This window comes from Meleagris gallopavo, chromosome 4 (genome assembly GCF_905368555.1).
Source record: "Meleagris gallopavo chromosome 4, MGAL_WU_HG_1.1, whole genome shotgun sequence".
In the NCBI taxonomy this organism is placed as follows: Eukaryota; Metazoa; Chordata; class Aves; order Galliformes; family Phasianidae; genus Meleagris; species Meleagris gallopavo.
In genome coordinates this window covers 2,164,927-2,188,909 of record NC_139407.1, presented here as the reverse complement: position 1 = coordinate 2,188,909, position 23,983 = coordinate 2,164,927, and the positions used below count along the sequence as shown (strand labels likewise).

General features: G+C 38.1%; 1 protein-coding gene across 1 annotated transcript; it reads right to left on the bottom strand.

Annotated features, from left to right (window-relative positions):
- Positions 1-340: 340 nt before the first annotated feature.
- On the bottom strand, positions 341-21,567 carry TMEM144 (transmembrane protein 144). Its single transcript, XM_085221925.1, has 12 exons — positions 21,084-21,567; positions 17,340-17,540; positions 16,161-16,283; positions 15,612-15,711; positions 15,023-15,103; positions 13,338-13,419; positions 12,546-12,617; positions 11,654-11,762; positions 10,200-10,319; positions 9,635-9,732; positions 7,589-7,642; positions 341-6,875 (listed from the first exon to the last, which is right to left on the bottom strand). Exons 1-12 carry the CDS (start codon positions 21,112-21,114, stop codon positions 6,792-6,794), a joined length of 1,155 nt encoding a protein of 384 aa, XP_085078051.1. The 5' UTR covers positions 21,115-21,567; the 3' UTR covers positions 341-6,791.
- Between the last annotated feature and the right edge of the window lie 2,416 nt (positions 21,568-23,983).

Sequence of the window (23,983 nt, the reverse complement as noted above, 5' to 3'; positions counted from 1 at the left end):
TAAACAACCCTAACCGCGAACACAAATTCTCTACACCAGACAGTGCTTAATATGCAATATTTAATATTAAGATATGATAAAAATCATATGCAAAGCCATTTTTTAAAGCATCTAAGAGTTTACTTGTGTCACGGGGTTATCTAGCTCTACCTGTGTCCATGACAGAGGGAGGTCCACACGCCCAAAAAGGGGAGAGAAGGGGGGGATGTTGATGATTTACAGGCTGGTTTGGCCCAGTTCTGTGAGAAATGGGGCAGGAGACCCACAGATCCACGCCCTGGGAAAGGGGAAGGGGAGGGAGATGGGAGCTGGGCCTAAAAACAGAACAGCGGCAACAATCTGAGGAGGAAAGTTAATTTACTAAATACGATATCGGAATGCAAGACAGCACAATATAATACAATGTAATTGGAACTGAAGCGAATAAATCAAATAAAATGAGAGAGAGAGAGTCTGAAACTGAAGGCCTTACTTTGAACTGAAGGTGAAATGGCTGGGGAGCGCGCGCACACACACAGAGCCAGGCAATGAGAGAGAGAACGAGTCCTGTGACTTGCACACTTATTATATATACATATATACAAACAAGCAATAATTAAAATGCATCACACACACAGATCTATATACGTATATACACACAGAATTACTGACCGCACTCTCTCAACATCAAATTCCCTTGGTACGCACTAAACATCCCCATCTTTCTGCATCACCCATCAAGTGCACCCAGATCCCTGTGCAAAAACAGTTCCACGGAGAGGTTTATCCTTTCCAGAAGCTGGAAGGATCCAAACAGCTCTTCCCAACATGCTCTTTATATGTACCACAAGGACCTTATCTCCCTCGAGGTCTCCATCTCAATGACTGACCCTGTAGTGCTGACCAGCCAGGTGGCTTCTGCAAAATATTTCCCCCAATGCTTAAATGTTCCACCACCAATTGCTTTCAATGTGGTTTTTAACAACCCAATGTATCGTTCAGTTTTACCAGAAGCTGCTGCATGATAAGAGACGTGATAAATCCACTCAATGACATGATCTTTGGCCCAAGTACTTACAAGGAGATTTTTGAAATGAGTCCCGTAATCACATAACACTTACCACTGTGAGATCATGGCAAGGTGATATAATTTTTTTTTTGCCATTGCCCTTCCCCCCAGAGAGGTTTCATCCTCTTGGCTTGTTTAATTATGGCATATGTTTCACAGTCATAAATAACCTGTGCAATAGAATCCATAGATAAGTCCATCCCTCGGTCTCTAGCCCACTTATATGTTGCATCTCCTCCCTGATGGTCTGAGGTCTCATGGGCCCATGAACAAGATGTAATTCACCCTTGTTTCGACAGTCCAAGTCTATCTGAGCCACCTCAAGTTTGGCAGTTCAATCTACCTGATGGTTATTTTGTTGTTCTTCAGTAGCCTGACTCTTGGGCACATGAGCATCCACATGACACAACTTTGTAACAACATTCTTTGTTCAGGCAGCAATATCTTTCTGCAGTTCAGCAGCCCAAATAGGTTTACCCCTTCTTTGCCAGTTATTTTGCTCCCACTGCTGTAACCACCCCCATAAGGCATTTGCCACCATCCATGAGTCAGTGTAAAGATAAAGCATTGGCCACCTCTCCTGTTCAGCAACATCTAAGGCCAGCTGGACAGCCTTTACCTCTGCAAATTGGTTCGATTCTCCTTTTCCTTCAGTGGCCTCTGCAACTCGTCATGTGGGGATCCACACAGCAGCTTTCCCTCTGCGATGCTTCCCTGCACTACAGCACGATCCATCTGTGAACAGGGCAAATTTCTTTTCATTTTCTGGTAGTTCATTGTATGGTGAGGCCTCTTTAGCATAGCACCTCTTCTGCTGGTGATGTTCCAAACTTTTTACCTTCAGGCCAGTCCATCAGCACCTCTAAGGCTCCTGGATGACTGAGGTTCCCCATCCGAGCTCACTGTGTAATCACCACAATCCTCTTGCTCCAAGTGGCATCAGTAGCGTGATAGGTGGAGGGAATATCTCCTTTAAACATCCAGTTCAGCACTGGCAGTCGAGGTGCCAGAAGGAGCTGCGTTTCAGTGCCGATTATTTCAGAAGCAGCCTGAACCCCTTCATATGCAGCTAAGATCTCATTTTCAGTTGGAGAGTAGCGCTCTCTGAACCCCCTGTATGCTCGACTTCAGAATCTCAGGGGTCGGCTTCAGGTCTCTCCTGAGGTTCTTTGCCACAGACTCCAAGTGGGACCTTTCTCTCCAGCAGCAGTGTAGAGGATGTTCTTTACACCCTGACCATCCGTACTGGCCCCAGGGCCATGGCACGGGTTATCTCCTGTTTGATTTGCTCAAAAGCCTGCTGCTGCTCAGGGCCTCGCGAAAAATTATTCTTCTTCCACATCACCTGATAAAAGGGACTAAGAATAAAGCTATCATTTGGAACATGCATTCTCCAAAAGGCCACTACACCCCCAGAAAAGAGTGGAGACATAGCAGTGATTTTGTTGATCACATCTGCTGGGATGTGAGGACGCCCATCTTGCCTCTTTATACCTAGGAACCAAATCTCCTGGGCAGGTCTTTTCACTTTGTTCCGCTTCATAGCGAAACCGGCTTGCAGATAAAAAACCAGCTTTCACATAAAGGCAAGAAAATTAGACTAAATAATGCAGACAATAAACAGATTTCCAAGGTTACCAAAACACTAAAATTTTACAATGTTTGCAAAGCATCTATCTTCAATTAAAAATTAAAGCTAATTTTCTTATGAAAGGAAAGCAACAAGAAAAACAGGTTAGATTTAGGAAAGATTTAGTTCTGTAACTACAATTAGATGCAAAGTAGCAAGGATACAATCTTCTCCATGTGCTACACCAAGGTGACAGAAGCTCCTCAGGAGGCATTTTAACAGTGACATATGTTAAAATAGCTGATTTTTCTGCCCATAAGGACATAAAAACTCACAAAACTTGATGTATGAAGTATCTGTTAGTAGCAAACAGCTGAGTTGTGACAGCATCTAAAACTGACATAAACCACATTATGAGAAACACAAGTGAAAACCCAATTAAATGGTAGAAGTCTATTAAGATCGGGTCTTTCTTGATGTTAAAACTTACTTCACCGAAGTAGGTACAGCCAACATGGAAAAACTGGCAGTTGCCAAAGTAACTTAATATAAAAGGTATGAAATACTAAAGAATAGAATGGATTGATACCACCAAAAAAAAAAGTATGATTGTACACGTGTAAATAGACACACATACATACCCTTGCTTCACCAAATCAATTGTTGCTCACCAGGTTACAAGAATACAACGGGCACTAAAGTATAGTAAGTGTAATCAGTGGAGAAGGAAAAACAGAAGGCAATCACTTCACTTCCACGTCTACAAAGCTGAAAAAGCACAATAAGTGTTCAGGGTGAACAGCCTCACAAAAGGCAAGAAAATGTTGTGTATTTTGCTAGAACTGCAAGTTGCAAGTGCTTAACTTAGAATTTTTCAATGTTTTTTGCTTGTATTATAAACATAATCTAAAATGCTGCCAACCTCTAAAAATATTCAAACATTTTTTGTTCCATGTAGCTTTGGTTATCTATAAATAGTAGCTTTTTTATGGATTTAAGAACTAAATTTCAACTACTTCACTTAAAAATGCTAGACACAAACATGTGAAACAGAAGTTACAGATGAGGGCACACATACTCTGCAAATGTATCTCTAGGGACTCACCACAAACCAACAGCCTGAACTGTTCCTTTGAGCTTGATGGCACAGTATGCTTCGAGGATGCAAACTCTGGTAGGGTTTTACACAACAAATTCCAGCCTTGCAATTGCATACAAAAGCAACTGGATACCACAGTCAAAGCATCCTGGAGCCTGTGGCCTTTGCATTCCTGGATCAAAGCTCAGATGTGTAGGACTGCTGGGAGCAGCTTTTGCTCTGCAATTCCTGAACAAGTGTACCCCTCCCCTCTGTAAATAAGGAAAAATTAGTCATCTGTTAGAGGCCACCATTTTTCCTTGGTCCACAAATGCAAAATGTCAGGTTGCTCTTGCAAACGGGCCCTTTGGTACAATAAACAGCACAAATCTTCAGTGTTTCAAGAGAATAAATCTTTTAGATTTTTAAGACACATTTTGTGGTAAGCATTAAGAACATGAAAAACATCTCCTCAGCTAAAATACTGCACTCCACAGTCACTTGCTACGAAGATTATATATTTAGCTAAGTAGAATCCATCTGTCACTGCATAATCCTGGAATACTACATTAAATTTCTATTTGAAAGCAAGGGGTCAACATAAAAAATGACGTTAATTGCTAGTATGCATCATCTTGACTATCATTTTATTTTCATTCCAGATGCAAAAATGCACAGGGATCAGGTCAGACTATTGAACTGGTATTTAGTCAACCTTGAATTGTGATTGAAAAAGAAAATTCTAATGTAGATAAAATACAGAAACATGTATAGAGATAATAAACGGGCTGCATTTCACTAGCTGCTTTAAAGGACATGGGAGTGAATGTATTTATTTTTCTAGATATTAATAATTTTTACAAAGAATATAAAGGAATAAAAAGAATTATGGAAGAAGAGCAGCGAGCCTAGGAAAGCAAAGTGATAATGAATACAGGGGAATGAATAATGAGGTGTGAGAACTCTAAACAGGTGATGCTAAATACCCTTGTTGCAAACACCACACCCACACAAAAATCTAATTTGGAAACTCCCTGTCAACCTGTACTTGAAAGATTAGTTTGCTTTTAAGGATTACCAGAGAAAAAATCTTATAACAAGCTCAAATATATTCTTACAAATTATTAAACAGACCCAGACACGTATAAGACATTTAACTTTCTTCAAGAAGTGTCATTTTCCCATCTTGATCCTACTTGATTTTTCTTTCAATTACACATACAAAAAATTAAGCAACAACAATGAAAAGAAATATTCCATGTCACTTGTTTGACTGATATAAAAACACAGAGCTTTGCTGATATAAGCAGAGCCATGATCATTTAGATCAGCTGCAGAATTTTCTCTCATTAAACATTTGCTGTCAGACTGTTGCGTATAAACAGCTCTATAAACAGAACTCTGTGGGTTCAGCATTTTAACATTAAAGCTGTATTTCAAACTCAAAACTTCAGGAGCATCTCAGAAATCAGTGGAATACTTATCTTCATAATATTCCACGTGACCACCTTGAAAACATAGTTTAGAATAAATACATGTTTAAACCAAACTTCCTGACACATTACCATAATGGATTTTTAATAGATAAGAGCTGCAAAGAGATGGTTTGTTCATTTTTTTTATTTTCCCATTTGCAAGGCAAAAAGGCAAATCAAATAGGGAATGTGCCAAAAAACATTTAACAAAGCCAATATTTGAGTCTTCCCAAACAAGAATTGTAATTAATGCCCTAACAATAAGCTATTAAATTGTCACAAACTCATAGCTTTACAATGCAGACTGGAAGACTGTACAAAATTGCATGTATCTATATGCAATTGCTGTGGGTTTGTTCCAGAAAGCCAAATAATGCTTTGCAGAAATGAGGAAGTGTAAAGGTGCTCCTGCCCTAGTAGATTCAGATGTTTCCTACAATCCAATCTGGTAGAAGAATACTGAGCCCACACCACACGTGAACTTACAAGCATCCATCAAGAGAGAGCAAAAATCTGAACCCAAGACACCTCCACTCAGGATACTCATAGCACCAAACAAAAAAGGATACTAAAGAAACAGAAGGGCCTACAGCACTACTTCATGTAGTGAAGATGGGAAACAGGTGGTCAAGGTTAGAGGTAAACTACTTCCCCCAGTTCAAGCAATGTTGCTTGTTTATTCCTAGCACAGCTGGGGATAGATTACACAGCATTACAGGGAACTACATAATTTTTAAGGTTCCTTCCAACCCAATCCATTCTATGATTTTTCCAGATTAAAACTTTAATGAAATTACAATGTAATCTCAACATGCTACAAATTTCAAGCTGAGGTATTACAGCACATCATATTATCACGTGTCCGTGAGTAGAGCTTATAAAGTAGATGAAAAACATAATCACAGTGCTGCTCTTCTTGTTTTCTTTTTTTTTTTCAGACTGCAGTCTGAGTGTTGCACTTTTCTAGACAGATTTAGTCCACTCAACAAGAGTTCAGTAAACACCCCAATAATTCATATCATGATCATGATTTCTACATAATGTTATGGCATTTAAACAGAGTAGCAGCAAGCACTAGTTTATTTTTCAGCACCATTTTTTTTTTCTGCATTTCCTTCAAAATTCTGCAGTGATTGGAAGATTTTTATATGAATTGTTATCTTTAAAGAAAAATGCCTCTAATAAAAAACAAGTTTCACATCTTTGAATCAGTTCCAAAACATAAATATTTCCAGACGTAATATAGTCAAATCAGTAAGACAGCATTGGAATAAGATGAATTAGTAAACGCACACAGAATATTGACTCCCTTTCTCCACCATCACAGCAGTGAACTGAAATTTATGATGATGCAAGTTTCATCCCTAACCAACAAAATCAGTAACTACAAAATCATCTGGCTTTATTTAATAAGATCCTTTGATATCCTTGGAGTGTAGAAATAAACATTTCCAAATTTTCTTTCACGCTAAAGGTTTTCCTTTTTCCTTTTTTTCCTTTAACTTCCCTGAAAAAAGTTATGATAAATGTTGGACATGCATTTTGCAAATAATTGTTGATACATACAGCTGTGCTTTTGATTATACAAGACAGTAGCACCATCTACTGGTAAGATGATCTTCAAACTTTAGAAAAAGCTGTAGAGAGTGATCCAGCCAAAATGATGCAAAATGCTACTGAGAGTAATACGTAGTTTTTCAGGCCCTGGATAGATGAGAGAAAAAGAAAAATATATCATAATTTATATCTCTTCACAAAAAAAGAAAAAAAAAGGAAACTAAAAAAATAGGGTTTCATTTAATGTTATGACAAAATGAATCTATCAATTACGTGAAAAGCTGATCTCATCTGTAATGGCAAATTACACATCTATGAATCTTGTACAGAATAGCTAAGGGAATCTTAGGGCTACACTGCTATGCTTCTGATTCCATTAGAAAAATAATTTCAGCCATGTTAACATCTAGTAAATTAGACTGTTGTGTGCACATCCTTTAAGAATGTCTCTATTGTCCATCAGAAGGGCACTCTGCCTCACTGTTTGATCCTTTGGAGAAACTGATCCTGGTTTAAACATGTGAGTTTTGGGACAACTGCTAAATTCCCTGCCCCCACTGAAAGAACTAGCTCAAATAAAGGCTATGCTTGGCATCCCACTTCTTGACAATGCTACAGCCTTTATTTACTCCCCCTGCTGCTCATAGCTCTGGAATTCCAATCTTCATTCCTGTAAAACTTGTTCAAAGTTCTTAATTTTTCTTGGAAAACTTACTACTGCATGACACGACTTTCAGCTTCATAATGCAATACTTGTAAGGTGGAGAAATTGAAGAGAGACAGCTCTTTATCAAGTAATGCTGCTCTACAAGCTAGAGACAGCCACAAGAAAGACTAGGTGAAAGATCTACTAAGATTACCTTGATTTCTTTAAATACAAGGACTCCCCACATTGCAGCAATAAGGCCAGGACCCTAAAGAAAATGATTCATTTGTACATTACAGCATTTCCTTAAAATGTGCCACATTCTCATTATTGTTTTAAGGGCGCTTGCATTTCAATTGGATAGCAAGTTTATGTCTTTCCATCCTGTATAATTACAGCATTCATGGAAAAAGCACTACCATCACCAAAGCGATTGTATCTCACCCTAGGAGGTAAGATACAATAAATAATCAAGAAGGGCTAAAGAAGTAAAAGACTGGTTTTACAGAGGGCATCATTTCTTTCTAAATTACACTGTGGAATCTGCACTGGCTGTTACACGTTCTTTTAGAGTCTCCAAGTAATATGTCCAAACTACAGACTTTCATCCACCACCACATTTCAGAGGACTAATCAGGTTTTTTTTTGGCAGCCATCAAGGATATTCCTAACATTTCCTCTACTACCACCAACCTGTTCAACAAAGTTTGATTTTATCACTCGGTATGATATCAAGACACTGGAACATTAAGGTTATTTCCTGTCTTTCAGGGATCTGGACAAAGCACAAAGCCAGACAGTTAAGACAGGTCAGGAAAACTAGTGTTTTATCTGTGATGTCTCCTACAGGTTTCCTAGCTAACAGCAAGCTGTGGTACACAATGATATTTTCCAGACATTCCTGGTATTACAGTTTATCTCCTGTGTGTGCAATGACCTGAATTCTCACGTCTGATAAGAAAATGTCTGAAACTCTCTGCAAATGCTTCCCATTACAGCTGCTCTCTGAAACACTTGACAGATGTTTAGACAGTCATCTTCCTCTCTCTATCTTAACTAAACTCAATAGGACAAAAATTTATACCAGGAGAAAACAGTACCTTATGCTGAGTGTGTTTGCACATGCTATTTCTGAGTGAAATTGCAAAGTATTATTTACATAATAACTAAGGTGCTATTTCACTGTCTAGATAACTTGCATTGCCAGAGGAATGCAGTTTTTAAATGAAACAAATTGTTAAGGGGATGTGATGAATAACTGAAATTCCCTCTAGGGCGAAGTAAAGGAGCAATTCCAAAACTGCAGTGAAAGATAGGCAGCTTCTCATCAGTGCTGTCTTTAAAATTTTTCATTTAGTGATTTTATATCCTTGCCCTTTACGTATGCTGATAACCAAAGTTACTAAAGCTGCTTTCCACTAATCCTTCAGTTTGTAATTAGAATGATGCCATGTTTTTTTTTTTATTGCATACTGCAGAATTCATTTTGATTAACTGCATCTTGAAGCAAACTTTAATCCCTATTGTTTCATTAGTTTTTTTTTTTCTCTCCAAAATAGAGCTGTTCAGCAGAACTTTGATTTTGATACTTATAAACTTCAATTTGCCAGAAGTTATCCAGCTTTGCAGTACCATTCAGCAGATCCTTGAGAGAGTAACAGCAAATTTGTACACAGTGATGGAATTTATACAACTTCTGGATGTTAACTGTTTGAAAGGTACAGCATCATAAGAAGGAATCAAACAGCTATTTTCCCTGCCTAGGTATAAGAAAATTATTTTCAACAATTCAAATGCTGTTAGATGTGTTCAAGAACTGTGGTAAAAAATACTTGACTTAATTAAGAAAAATAGTTAATTTTTCTTAATAGTTTTCTGATAGTTAAAAATAACAACTAAAAAAATCCAGAGCAATATATACTTGGTGAGATGAAAGTACATAACTTCTCTTCCTTTAATCACCTCAGTTCACTATTTAATATTGATACAGTTATGTTTCCAGAGCATTGGCTTTAGCACAGTTTGAAGTCTCTTACTTTCAACTCCTCCACTTTTCACTGGCCAAAATGGTGCTTGTCACAGTCATGACAGTTTCCAACAAAACAAAGGCTAGCACAGACAAGCAAAAGAGGCAATGCATACTCTTGAGAGAAAAAAAAACAAACCCTAGGTGTGCCAAAATTTCATCTTAATTCCACAAATAGCAGAAAAAGAACTTTCACTTCAATTCTAGTCAGAGATTTTGTTGTTATATACTTACTGCAGTAATTATTGGAAAGCTGACTACAGCACTGAGATAGTGATTGGCGATGAACCAGCAGCAATTGGCTACTGCCCAAAGCAAACCAGAAACAAACCCTAGAAAAATAAACTCTGATCAAAAACACGTACAGAAAAGTATAGACAGCCATTTGTGAAACATGTGTATTTACAGCATAACAGCAAAAGTGAGTATTTTAGTACAGTAACTATTCTAACAAGCTAGCTCTGATAATCTAGACCAAAGCTCAAGGGATAAAAATCAGCTTCCTCAACTGAAGTAGCAAATTATCACTGAAGTTCACACTTTCCTGGGCAATGTGTTATCCTCTAAGGCAGAGCTAGGTTTTGAAAATCTACCACTTGCAATGTCACTTTTCAGATCAGAGCAAAATTAAGGTTTTTTCCTAACTTTAATTAACCTAACAGGAGTATCTTTCAAAACAAAGTCAAATGAAGAGACTTCAAAGGCTAACTACAGCTCCAGTACTCAGATTGAAGTAGTCACTGCAAAGAAGTACAAAGAACTGACAGTCATTAGCTACCAATTTAACAGTACGACATACCTGGTAGTATGGCTTGGGGATAAACATTAGGTTTATTTTTCCTGACTGCACAGTAGATCAAAAAGTAGATAGTACTTGTAAGAAATATTCCACTGAAGTGTGCAAAAACATAATCTAAATCTGAAAGAGAAATTGAAAAATTGTTATTAGCCCAAAGTATCAGCTATTAATTTTAACTACATTTATTTAACTGATTCTATTCCTACAGACAAAAATACATAAAATGCTACTGCTAACAATTCAAGTTCAATTGTGGTTATGAGTAACGTAAGTCTGACTGTGGATAGATTTGGTTAGTCATACATATCCTATTAAACATGAATTAAATGTTGCACTGACTTTAGCATTTATCACAAGCCTTTATGCATTCCTATGAGTTGTTTTTTGTAACTATTAGTCAAGCTACTGATTTATAAAAAACTTGAGAAAACCCTTAAATGAGGCCACAAAAGTGATGTGAGTTGTTTTACATAATCACATCCTCTCTTAACCATCTACATTTGCTATTTACATACTCTTGTAGATAGTCATTTCTTTTCTTTATGTTATACATTTAAAACTGCACATGGGACTGCACAGATAACTGCATGTACCAGGGAAGATAAACACAGTCTTTTTTTTTCTTTCTTATCTTGAAGAATGCATCACAATTTTGATCACTATAATCACTAACAAAAGTCCTTTACAGCTTGGGTAGGTGCTAAATAAAACATTCCCAGGGTGGTAAAGCTGAAGCATGTAGCAAGGTAATCTCCATCTCCTTCCACCTGTGAGTCCTCATCAGAAAAGGCAACTACAATAATAATACAGTGTGTCTAGTTTGGGAATACATGAATTGCTGCATTCAAAAGATGTAATGAACATGATGTAATGAACAATGTTAATGGCAGCATTGTTCTGTCCAAGTGCTATGTTGCACTTAAACTGCTGCTGGTACTACTTGCTAAATTATACCACATCTTCAGGAAATTGTTTCTTGAGAAACATTTAAGTTCATTGTTACACTTCAACAAAAGGCTTCCATTTAAAAAAACAATACGATGTTAATTACTTAAACTTCTGTGTATCTCTTCTGCTCATTATTTATGTTCTATCTTCTTTTCCATTACTAGTGTAATGATTTGGCAGCTGAGTGAGCTCTTGCTCCTCACGTTCCTGGCATACGAACCTGGTACTTTGAAAGTTTAGCTACATTTGATAAGATGTGAAGTAAGTGAGATAAGCATGGTATCTTCTGGGTTGTTTCTCACTGTTCTTTTAATGGTGTAAGTCACCTCTGGGAAAAAGGGAGCTCTAGTATTTAGACGGCAACAAACTTGATAACACGTAACGTAGTGTAGAACTTGTATTTTGTCACTGTACTTCCAGCAGTACAGTTTCATCCTGTGCCTTTAAGAAAGCAGAAGACAGCTGTGTAATAATGACATAAAGCAGAGGGTCTTATTAGCCTTTACCAAATTGACTTGCTCTTGCATATGTCGTTTCATTTCTTCTTCCATGGTCCTTGATGTAAAGTACTGGTACAAAACTGGAACCGTAGAGTATTCCAGCTATGACAGCTAGCTACATCCTCTTTAAAAAGAGCAAAAATCAGAAAAAAAACCAACAGCCTGGTGTTAATTAGGGAAGTAAGTAATACACTTAAAACATCTAAGAAAATTAGCAATGCTATAAAAATGGTATGTTAGCACATTTTGTTTTTTTTTTTAAAGCAGAAATTGTTCAAAACAGTAATTTAGTTTTCCTGCACCTCATGGCTAAGAAATACAGACAATTCTTGTGTCGACAACCTGCAACCAGTATTAATCACATCAACCAAGCAATATTTCTTTAGAAGTGAAGCTAGGAGAAAACAAAAGATACAGTTAAAATGCTCCCACTCTCAGCTTCACTTTGCAGTCATTGTTTTCCATACAAAGATCTCCAGGATAATGCACCCCTTCTCCACTTCCAGATGACTGGGGCCTCAGCTGTCAACAGTCCCCTTGCTAGCTACCAATTCCACCTTGGACCACTTCTGCTGTTTAGTTACCATGTTGCCATGCTTTTTCCAGGTGTTTTCACTTGGAAACCACACCTGGAAGCATGGGATCCTTCTATGCTGGGTGCCAATCAACCACATGATACAAACGAGCTCTGTAATTACTTAATTGCTATTGATATTTACTCTGCAAATGTTGTTCTTTGTAGGGTAGAACACACTGAACACAGAAGAAAATTATCCAACTAGCTTAGCTATTCATATACAGATATGTGTACTGTTTATTAGAGCATGACTATGCCTGGAAAACTACAAATTATGGTCTTATTGGGTGCTTAATTACTTTCTCTGTTAATGACTTACACAAATCTTTTTTTTACTGGAGAAAGATTGGTCACCCACGAGACATCAGAAGTGTCTTCAGAAGCATTAACAGACTGTAGAAAAAGTAGAGTTTTTACTCAGTCCTGCTTTTTTCCCTTTAAAAAGAAAACAGCATCTCAGACATCGTATTAATACAGCAATTTAGCTCTGAGAAAATGATAATGGAAGGAAAAAGAAGAGGAATTTACACAAATACTTTGAAGAAAGAGAAGAGAAATCCATTCAGAAAAAAATAAGAAAGAACCTAACAGTAATAATTGGATCAATCTCCAAGTCTGTAAATGATTGGCTATGGATTCTGGCTTTCCTGTGTCACAGAGCACTCACAAGCACTTTTAAAGCTCACATGCAGGTCTGCCTTTCAAAATTTGTCCTGTGCTGTGGATCAGGGACTGGTCCTGTAACGTGGCAAAAATCTGGGAGAACACTTAAACACTCAGTTACCTTCCCACTAAGCATTCTCCTGCTATTACAGTTAAGCCTCTATTAAAATTCCTTCCTCTTCTCAGAGAGGGAAGAAATACACATTGTCTATAACTCTGCAATAAGTACTTGTAAGTAATAAAGCTGAGAAAGAACATTTGAGAAAGCCTTTTCTGTTGCTCACCTTTGACTGAATATACAAATAAAATATAATCAATGCATATTTATATAGTTTTGTGTAGTTTATCATGAACTTTAACAAAACATGTTAACATTAAAGCAGTTTTTGCTGTTGTTTTTAAATGGTTACATATTTTCACTGCTGTAAAGTAAAACTATAGAGTACTTACACATTCTCTCAGTAATGGTGTGCTTTCTAATGAAGCTGAAGAAGTTTGGACTTCAGTTTTTATAAAGAAAAATATGACAGCACTCAGAAAAGAAAAACATACCAATGATTACTACAAGTCAGATCACAAGGATACAACATTTAGCGTCCAGAAACAAAAGGTGTATTTGGAAGCATATTAGTTTATTGTCATTATTATCCTAGACTCAATTCAATACATTTTTAAAATGCAATTGCTTTGAATAGTTTTAACAAACCACTTCAGCAGAAGTAAACAGATTGATCTTTTTTTAGTCTTTAATGTTCTCTCTTCTCTATAATGGTCTCCTTTCTGTGGTGTGGTTATAGACACATGCTAATAATAGCTGTGGTAGATAACAGTCCCTTTTGTACAGCACCACACATGGTCAAACATCTGCACAGAAATTCTATATGGAAAAACTTAAATCTGCACAGAATTGGATTTGTGCCCAAGGGGAATTAGTCTTTCTGAGTCTTCTATCATTTGCAACTGGGAGAACACTGCTCCTGCAGGGTCTCATGCACGTGCAGAAGGAGAAGGGGTACTGCTTAGTGGTGCTCAAATGCACTGACTGATTAAAAGAAAGAAAAAAGGGGAACATTTCTACTTTTACCCCCAGCTCTCAGAAATCAGGTAAGTATACGTAATCAGTCTGGTTCTGGATTTTGCTTCTTTAAATTATTTTTCAGCAAAATAATTTAATGTTCTACAAATTCTTTCTCATAGCCATAAACAGAATGCCTCCATTTGAGGAGTGATTTATCTCCTGCTGAAGCCATATGGATAGACACAAAAAGATGCCAGCTTCCTCCAGAGGGACTAGGTAAATATGCACAGGTCCCACCCAGGAGGCTAAAATGAAACACATGCTTCTGAGTTCTACAGAACAATATACATATGCTTTGTGCAGCTTGCCAGGAAAACAAGTCTAGTAAGGATCTTTTCCCGTGTTGATCACTTTTTTCTCATATCTCAGGAACAGGCAGGAAGCAGCTGGTGAGCTGAATGAATTTATCAGGCAGGAATAGCAGCACTGCCACATTCAGTGAAAACCTCTCAAAATCATGCACTGCTACTGGGTAAAAAGCCACAGCAATCAAGGATGGTCCCCACTTTCCCCATGTTCTTAACTCTCTTCTTTTGTGCATTTTTTGGTGGGTATTTTGTGCATCTTTTGCTTAGCATGCCTATGGCAAGGTACTGCTCCTGCATTCAGGGCTGCCCTTCTGTTCCTGGAAAGAGCTCCCTGGCAATCAGCTGGAAAGCAGAGACACTGCTACCTAAACAAAGACCATCTTTACTCTATGTTTAGCTCAAAACATGAACCCATACAAATAATAAACTAATAATAAGATGAGAAATCCTTCCAAAGGTCCCAAAGGAAGCCACTGTTTGGCAGTTGTTGAAGGTAAGGCAGACAGGGAGCTGCTGCAATGAATGCACCACAGATCTGTCTTGACCACGTCTACCAGCACAAAAATACGTTTCTGTACTGAAATCTAGGCATGGAAGCCAAAAAAAAAAAAACAGGCATGGACAACTCAAAAATTTTGTGGTAAATCAATTTGCAAAAAATAGTTCAATACATTTGCCTGCTGGTTACATTTTTCCTGTGGTTATAAAATACATTTTTAATGTCACAAAAATTAATCATTGCTTTTTACCTTAACAGTGAAAGTCCAGCTCCAATATAATTTAAGACTGGTCTTGCTACCTCTTCTGGGTCAATTCCAAACCATCCGAACCTGGAATATTCAACTACTTATTCTTAGCTGCACTGATTGCACACCAAATACTATAATCTAGGCTTGAAAATCTTTATACACAGAAATAATTCAGCTGAAGTTTATGTTAGAAATATTGGTTTGATGCTTCAGTTAGCTTACAAAAATTCATGTTTATTTAAAAGAAATCTGTAACTTAATTGAAATTGATTTTTTTTTTTTAAATCTGGGTATTTAAAAATCAAAGTTAATTTGAATTGTTTTATCAACCCATGCTGCAGAAGACAGTGCTCCAGTTTTATGTAAAAAACCCACATTATTTATTTACTCAATTATGTTAATAAACATGACTGGGCATTTTCTTCCTATTAAGGCAAAGGAAACAAAAAAGATAAAATAATTAATCTGACTACTTTCCACATTGAAAGAAAAGATCTTTTAAGTATCCTCTTTATTGGCAATGGTGCTTACACTCTAGCTGTTAACAAGGAAAGATAAACGTACAGAATGTATGATTTAAAATGCTTACCTGGAACTTGCCCAGCCTGTCAGCAAATTGAAAGAAGCCCAGATCAAAAGACCAAGAGCTAAGCCTATGGTTTTAATAATAGGGACAACTGTGATGTTGCCTGAAAAGAAAAATAATAATACTAAAAAAAAAATCAATGGCCCACATCACCAAAATTGAAATCAGTTATAAACCAGACTGTGGTCTTGCATATTTTAGCTATCAATTTAGTCTGAGAATGTTCGGAAGGGGATACAATTGAGGCAATTACAGGTTGGTAGCAACAGCATTTTTTAAAAAAGAAATATATTAAATCACAGACTTTTCCTCAATATCATTTTAAGTTAGTTTTGGTGCGAATTTGCTGCTTATAAAATAAAAAGCTGGAGGCATTAAGTAGGTCCACCCAGCACATGCAGTATTACTACTCACAATAACATTTGCTCCAAAAGTAAAGCTCCATTAATAGCAGGACTAGAAAAGTCAAATTACCTCATATATGGAAATGGTTTTGTTGCTGTTTTTGTGATGAGTTAGGATTACTTTGTTTTTCAGGACTGGAACACTTACCTGTAGCCCACAGGAAGCCTCCTACCATAGCCAAAGGCCAAAACTGGGGGCAATTCTGGATTAAATTGATCACCAAAGAAACTATCCATATGGAAGCACAGAGAATCCATTGGAAGAACATTCCTATGGAAAAAGCAAATGTGTACAAGAGAGAACATTGCAAGTGTGAGTCTCTTGCCTCTGAACGTACTCTTTTAGCTTAAATAGTACACAAAAAAAAAAAAGAAACTTGGTCACTTTCTGTCAATTTATTCCCTGCTAAGCACTCTATTAAAAAAATAAATTGGTGGGCAGTGTTTACACAGCCCAAACCTCAAATGCATGAAAGTTCTGAGAGTTTTCTGACAAAGAGAATATTAAGTTACTGAAAGCTTCTCCCACCACCCCAGTAGCAGCTAGTGCAGGTGACTGAGCAAGACAAAACTCCTTCATGGCCCAGCTCATTAATACAGAATACTGAGGATGACAAAGTTTGGACAAATCACTCCAACCTTCACTGAACCTCTAAGGGTCAACAAAGCAGATTGTTTAACTTCATGACAGCTAAGACTTTCACTTTAAACTATCCTTGTCTTTCCAGAACGCTATTTGGTACAAAAGAAAAAAAGAGTCTGTAATGCACATAATATCATTAAAAGAACACAGTTGTAGATATGTTTCTCTGGGGATTGCTTATTGACTATGCTGCACATAAACATGCAAATACAACATGAAACTAGTATCATAAAGTGATAACATTCTAAGGAAATTGTAAGAAAATAGAAATGATGTTTCCTCTTATTAGCATTAATAATTAGAAGTATAAAAATATCCTTTTCTTATTGGTCTCAGGTCCAGAACCAAAGGGCAATACTCTGAAAACCAACACCTTTTACAGTGTTATCTAAATAACACTGTAATATATTTATAATAACACTGTATGTACTTGAGAATCCCCAGCATGCTAAAAGTAAGGACATTTCACATTCTACTGGAAGATGCTCATGAAATCATCTTTACTGTTAAAAAGAGATTTACTAATGCTGAATTAACTTAACTCTAACATCAGAAAGAAAGTCTAAACGCAGACTCAGACTATATTGATACTTAGAAATGTATCTATAGAAACATTCACATTTGCAGGTGAAATATTATTCCTACTAGCAAAAATAATAGAAGTAAAAATGTAGATAAGTTTACCGTCACCAGTATCGTATTTTTTAACTGGCACAAAGTTTGTCCCAAACAGAAGAACAGCTACTGCAGAAGAGGTGAATCCAATAGCTAGATCTGTGCTATTGCTGATGTTAAAGGTATTGTAGGCTCTCCCAAAGCTCATTTTTGCTCTGAAGGTGTCTCTTTCTGTAGAGCTTTTCTTTTTGCTGCAGGTCTTGAAAGACTCTGAAATCAGAGGGCAGAATTAAATATGTGAGTATTAAAAATTAAAAATAGCACTCTAGTTCAGAAACCTGCAACTCAAAGGACCCTACGTTTCTCTCTGAGAAGTCTGAAAGAACTGGGAACTACACGATGGAATCCCATGCCATACAATTGTAATCACATGCCAATTAAGAACAGATGCACAATAATCGGCGCATTTCATAACTTCATAGAAATCGTGTCTGAAAACACACTACCATGAATGCAGATGATTCGAATCTGTGAGAGTTAGGGGAAATCTTGCTGCCTAGGGAGACACTGTATCGTAACGTTCTTACTCCTGTAGGCAAACTGGTCACACAGGTGTGTAAAAAAGCAGGGATTCGAAAATTAGATAAAACCATTACTGGAAGAAGCTACAGTAAATTGCAACCTCGCTGCCTACAAGTCATGAATAGGCACAGAGATTCAACAGATTGCCATACTGAGCTTCACATAGGATTATAAGCAAACCACATGAATTGCTCTCATTGGCATAAAGCAGGAATAAAGGTTCATCTTTTTCTCTGAATGGAAGGACAAGCTGCCTCAACAGTTTCTTCTTTCATTCCATAGAATTTCAAGTGAAAGCCATAGATTTTTTTCATCTCATAACAACCTCTTCTTTTGTTCTTTTAGTTGGAGATTGAGATTACACTCAACAGAAGTGTCCCATACACCTCTGATATGGATTTGACAGAAAAAGTGGCTCTGAAGATAACTCTATAAGAAAAGCAAACATGTGAGAAACAAACATATAGGAAAAGCACTTGGAATTGTAATCTGCAATAAGATATTTAACTGGCAATACGAAATTTAGTGGTTGTTTATCCTATACTCCAGACTTCCTCTTTTCAATGAAAGATTTTCACTGTAGAAAACGATTACTCTGTGAGTATAAAGGGACATATTTATAGAGGTACACAATATTTATAGAGGTTGTTGATGTAACTCTGCTTATTCTAATGATTTCCCAATGCAGTTTGAAATTCCCCAATGTAGTGGACCAAGTGCTGCCTGGAGGAAAGAAGCTAAAAAAGGATGGAGGAAATTCTGCCAAATCAGCTAAGGGGTGCTGCAGCTGTACTCTGTGAAAAAGGAAGAGCTGAGCCACAGCATGTACTTTCATCTTGCTTAACCCTCCAGCCTCAGCTTCTCTGCAGTCCTTAGGACACTGAGAACCACATCTGCTGAGGTAGTGCTTTTATCTAAGCTTCAGCAGAGTCATCAGAGCTGGCTGAATTTAATCAGTTGTATTAGCGAGTGAAAAGTTCAGCCCCATAAGTCTTGTTACCAGTTAGTTTCCATAATTTCTCTCCTTGAAAGATCATTTTTTCATTAAATACTTACAAAAAAAGAAAAACACAAATGACATCTAGAAGACATACTACAAAGGTACAACAGCACAGGTATTTCAGCTCTCTTTTTCTCATTTACTCTTCACTTTCTTTACCTATTTAGAAGATAACCTCCACCAGATGATTTTCACTACACTTAAAGATTCTGTAAAGTATGTTTTGCCTGGAAAAACTTCCACTTTGTCACTGGATGTAATAAGGCTGAGATTTCTTTCAAGACTGAACTCACAGGCTGAGAAACACCGTGACATCACAGAATAAATCAGAATAGATAAAGGCTTACATCAGCTAGCTTCATGCCATCAGGATTGACTCATAGCACGTTAAATGCCTCTCACGTAAGGCACAAAGGCTGGCTTTTTCCACAAGAAAAGCCTTTATGCTATTAAAGACATAAAAATAAAGCTAATCACATTGCATCTCTATGAGTGCAGGGTTCAGTTCTTCAGTCTTTAAATAAATAAGTATAAATAAGTCATTATTCACGTAAAATATTATGAACCTTTCAAATTCAAAATGGCTTTTCATCCTTTTTGATTTTGTTAATGACATATAAATGTCACATTAAAAATACTTCATTTTTATATCCACTAGGAGAAAATCTGTGTGATGCAGGGCAAGATAGTACCTAACAGATATAAAAAAATGCACATTGAAAACAATAGCACAACTGTAAAACTGTATGTAAAAAAACTGTAAAACTATAAAAATTATGACACAAAACCGATAAATTTCAGTTAATTGAGGAGGAGCATGCTCCATTCGGTCTGATGAAAACTCTGCAACTCTCCAAGGTTTTGGGTACTTACTCTCCAAATTTAGCTAACCATCAGGGCCAACTTCCAACTCCATTTTAATGAGTTCAAGAGTAGGTTCAGCTGGACAAGAGCCTGGAGCAACTGGATGCACTTCAATGACAGCACTGCTTTAAGTGGGGAGTTGAACTCTATGACTGTCAGAGGTCTCTTCTAACTTAAAATTAATCTATGATCCAGTGTCAAGAGCAAATAATGTACTGACATACAGCATTAAGTCAACTGCACTTTTGTTTGCACGTACTGGGTCAATAACCTTAGTCTTGTTCTGAGAGTTTCAGAGGACTCCTGAAAAACATCTTTTGTTCTCTACAATCCTGTAATTGCCAGATGAATAAGCTTATGCACCTCCAATGGCTTACAGCTAACAAATGCACAGCAGGGCTATAGCTGAAGTTGCCAGGATGTCAGAACACAGTGGTTATATCTGCAAGTCACAGACAGTTGTAGTTAGCTAAAGAAGTTCTTCAGTAAGTAGCTGAAAGGTATTTCAGGGTTTTGAGCTGCAGAGGGAATACAGTTGTGTTTGTATACATTGGCTTTATCCCAGTAACTTCAATGGTCTACCTCACTGAAAGTTTGTGTTCTCTATTTTCACTGTTTCCTCAGGAATACACCACCATGATCCTTCACACAGAGGGTGGTGAGATCCTGGCACAGGCTGCACAGAAAAGGTTGGAGTGCCCCATTCTTGGAGACGCTAAGAGCAGACTGAATGAGGCCCTGGGGAGCCTGAGCTGTTCTGGTGGGAGGGCAACCAGCCCACAGCAGGGTGCAAGGACAGGGCAGGCACTGAGGTCCCTTCAAGCCAAGCCATTCTGTGACTCTATTACCCTCACTTACTGCAACAGTAACACAGCGGTGCAGTCCTTACAAACAGCTGTGTAAGCAAGAAGCCAGCTCCCATTGCAAGTTGGATCCATGGTACTGCCACAACCTGAAACCGCTTGTGCTCATTTAATTTGTTTAGAAGCTGTATTTAACACTGCTAATTTGCACATTTTTCCTATGCCACATTTCCCGTTCAAAATGGATATTTTCATCCTCATTTTAGGAGGCTCCTGTTGGCTCCTTGGTGATACAGCAGCTTGCTCAGGTGACACCAGACCCACTGCTCATAGAATCACTCAGTTTGGAAAAAGACCTTAAAGATGATCGAGTCCAACCACAACCTGACCATACTACCCTAATTCTAACCACTCCCTGCTAAATCTTGGCCCTGAGCACCACATCCAAATGGTTTTTAAACACATCCAGGGATGGTGACTCAACCATCTCCCTGGGGAGCCTATCCTAGTGCTTAACAACCTTTTCTGTAAGGAAGATTTTCCTGATATCCAACCTAAACTTACCCTGGCACAACCTGAGGCCATTTCCCTTCATCTTGTCACCAGTGAGAAGGGACCAAGCCTGCTCTTGCTGCAGTCACTTTTCAGGTATTTGAAGAGAGCAATAAGGTCTCCCCTCAGCCTCCTCTTCCCCAGACTGAACAGCCCCAGTTCCTTCAGTCTCTCCTCATAGGCCATATTCTCCAAACCCTTTCCCTGATGAGCTGAGTGTTTCTGCTCTTCCCTACGACCACGCTTTCCAAAGTCAGGCAACACTTTCACTAAGCAAGCAGCAGGGAAAAACGTGCTCACTATATTGTCAGACTCTGCCCTCCTAGTAGCAGGCTGCCATTGCCTCAAGGCCGCCATTAGGCGGAACACGAGCGAGCAGAGCGCGGCAGCGGTTCCCCGGGCTCCCGCAAGCCAAGCGCTCGGGCACCGCTTGTAGACAAACCGACAGCAACCGCCCCAGCAGGCGCCGGTCCCCCAGCCCCGCTGCCAGCCCAGCCCAGCCCAGCTCCGCCACACCGCCTCACCGACCGCCCCGCCGCTCCGGCCTCCCGCCCGCAATGCCCCGCCCCCCGTATCGGCCCGCCTCCGCCCTCTGTCCTCTGTCCCCGGCTATGAGGCACCCGGGTTCAGGCGAGCGGCCTCCATAAGCTGCGGCATTGTTCAATAATCAAATCCAAGTCGTAAAAAAGAAATATTTCACGCATATGTCATGGAGCTTTCTCGCTGTTTGCCCTGTAAGGATTTGACCCGCAGCAGTTAAAGCATAGACTTATTAGTCAGCATGTTTAGTAACGAAGCAAACATCTCTGTCCTCTCAAAGTACAGTTCCCAGATGCCAGTTCACGTTGACAGCCTTAAAAACACAGCATAAGCCCAGCACAAGCACAAGCAATGCTTTGTAAAATCAAGTCTACATTAACTATAATAATGACAGTTCCTTTTCTTCCTGCAGGCCCATAGGCCCCGTACAACCAGCTCTGCACCATTCCTCAGCCATTTCAACGTGAATATCTGCCCCTGTGACAAACACAAACTGATCTGGTTTCTTCTACAAATGAACACACTGATGGTGTTGTGTTTCAGCAGTTATAACAAGACAAAAAAGTTTCAAAAAATTCAGCTGTTCTGTGTCTAGGAATGAAAAGAACTAGAAACTACTTCCTAATTTCCCCTGTTCCATCCACTGCCCCTTTCCATTCCATCTAATCCTATATTAGCTTTGGTATTCCAGTGCCGCTAGGCTTAGGAATAGATAACACTGGCTGTGAAATATTGGCATATAAAGAAGTGACATGAGAAAAGCTGACTTTAATGGACACTGATGGCAATACCACAAAAATAGTTTGCAGCAAGAAATAAATACTGACCTGTAGGCTAAGTATAGGTAGGCAAAGTGCAACAATTGAGGTCGGTGTTTGATGAGACAACTCATAGTTCAGTCTATTCTTTCAAAAAAATACTCCAGATTCTTTTTGAACACAGAGAAATTACCCTTTCAGCTCACTTTTGTGCCCTGCTGCATCTTTGTGTTAGTAGTTATACAAGAAAGAAGAATTCTACCAAAGAACAAACGTGTCTTTATCTTTTCTGAAACACAAAGAAAAGTTTGTTTTCCAAACAAGCCCATAGCCATTTGTTGGTTATTTTGTGAAATTTAGTAGGGCAATGGAGCTGTATACAAGCACTGAAAAAAACAATGTCTTAATGTGTTATCTTTTAAAGATCCAGAAAAGAAATTTAGATGCAAGTATCTGTGCAGTTAACAAGATATTGAATCCTATGTAGTTGAACACATGCAACTGTCCATTCCAATAAATTTAACAAGATGTCATGAAAGAAAGAATTCTCTTTCCTGAACATGAAAAATTAAGAAAATACTATGGCCATAGTCACAGAAATCATAAAAAAAAAAACTTCAGTGGTCAACACTGCACATCAGTGGGTACAGCACATTTTAGCTTCTAGGCTACAAAGGAAATCAGGAAGGAAAGAAATATCCTGTATCCCTATATAATTTCCACCAGATAATCTTTAAAGAATTCCTGCAAGGAGATTGCATAGGTTACAAAATTTAAAAGAAATGCCATGCCAAAGGAAAAGTATTAGTAACTGGAACAGGCAGTGTTCCACAACTGCTTGATTGCCATGGACAGGTCACTGTACAGTCTGCATGCAGGAACTGGACATTCAGATATACTGTTGCAGTGTGATACATTCCCTGGCCTGTGCCACTAGCAATGAAGGTGAAAAAAAATAATAACATTCTGAGATAGTTGAAAGAAGTACAGTGGTTACAAACTTCATGCTGATTTGTTTGCTTCTAAACTGTTTGTTTAAGTGGTCTGTTTACTTCCCATTATTTATCTTTAAAGAGAGAAACCTGTCTTAAGCATTTCAAAAGACTTTATGTATATGCTCTGTGCCCTGATTTTACCCACATAACTTGCTGATATTTAGCACTCACTTTGTATCTTTCTTAGATGGAAAACAGGAGGCTGTTCATAGGACCCATTTATGTTCTCTCTTGGTCAAAAGGGCACAAAGCTGGTACCTCTTTAATGACCATTCCATCTTTCAGCAGGACCCTCCAACATGTAAGGCTGATTTGAGAAGGTCCATATCGTGCCTTTTAAAGTGTAAACAATTTTAAGCAAGATTCGTCATATCTACACTGATATTATTGATAGATTTGTCCGGAGCTTTTTGAATTAAGTAAAGAAAAGTGGTGGTCAGTGAAAAAAATCCACTCACAAAGTTTTGTAACTCAAATTAGACCTATATGAAACATAAGCCTATTCTTTAATCAATCTGATCCTCATAAGGTGTTAATTGTGGAACAGGCAATGTCCCTATTAGTTTAATTGCAGCAAATATATCCATTTTATTGCTTTGTGCTTATAACAGACGAGGAG

Coding starts and splice junctions, on each gene's coding strand:
- TMEM144 (XM_085221925.1), bottom strand. CDS start 21,114: ATGAAGGGAAATGGCCTCAGGTTGTGCCAGG. Junction 12,618..13,337: donor CACCATTACTGAGAGAATGT/GTAAGTACTCTA, acceptor CTTTTTCTACAG/TCTGTTAATGCTTCTGAAGA. Junction 9,733..10,199: donor TCCCCAAGCCATACTACCAG/GTATGTCGTACT, acceptor TTATTTTTCTAG/GGTTTGTTTCTGGTTTGCTT.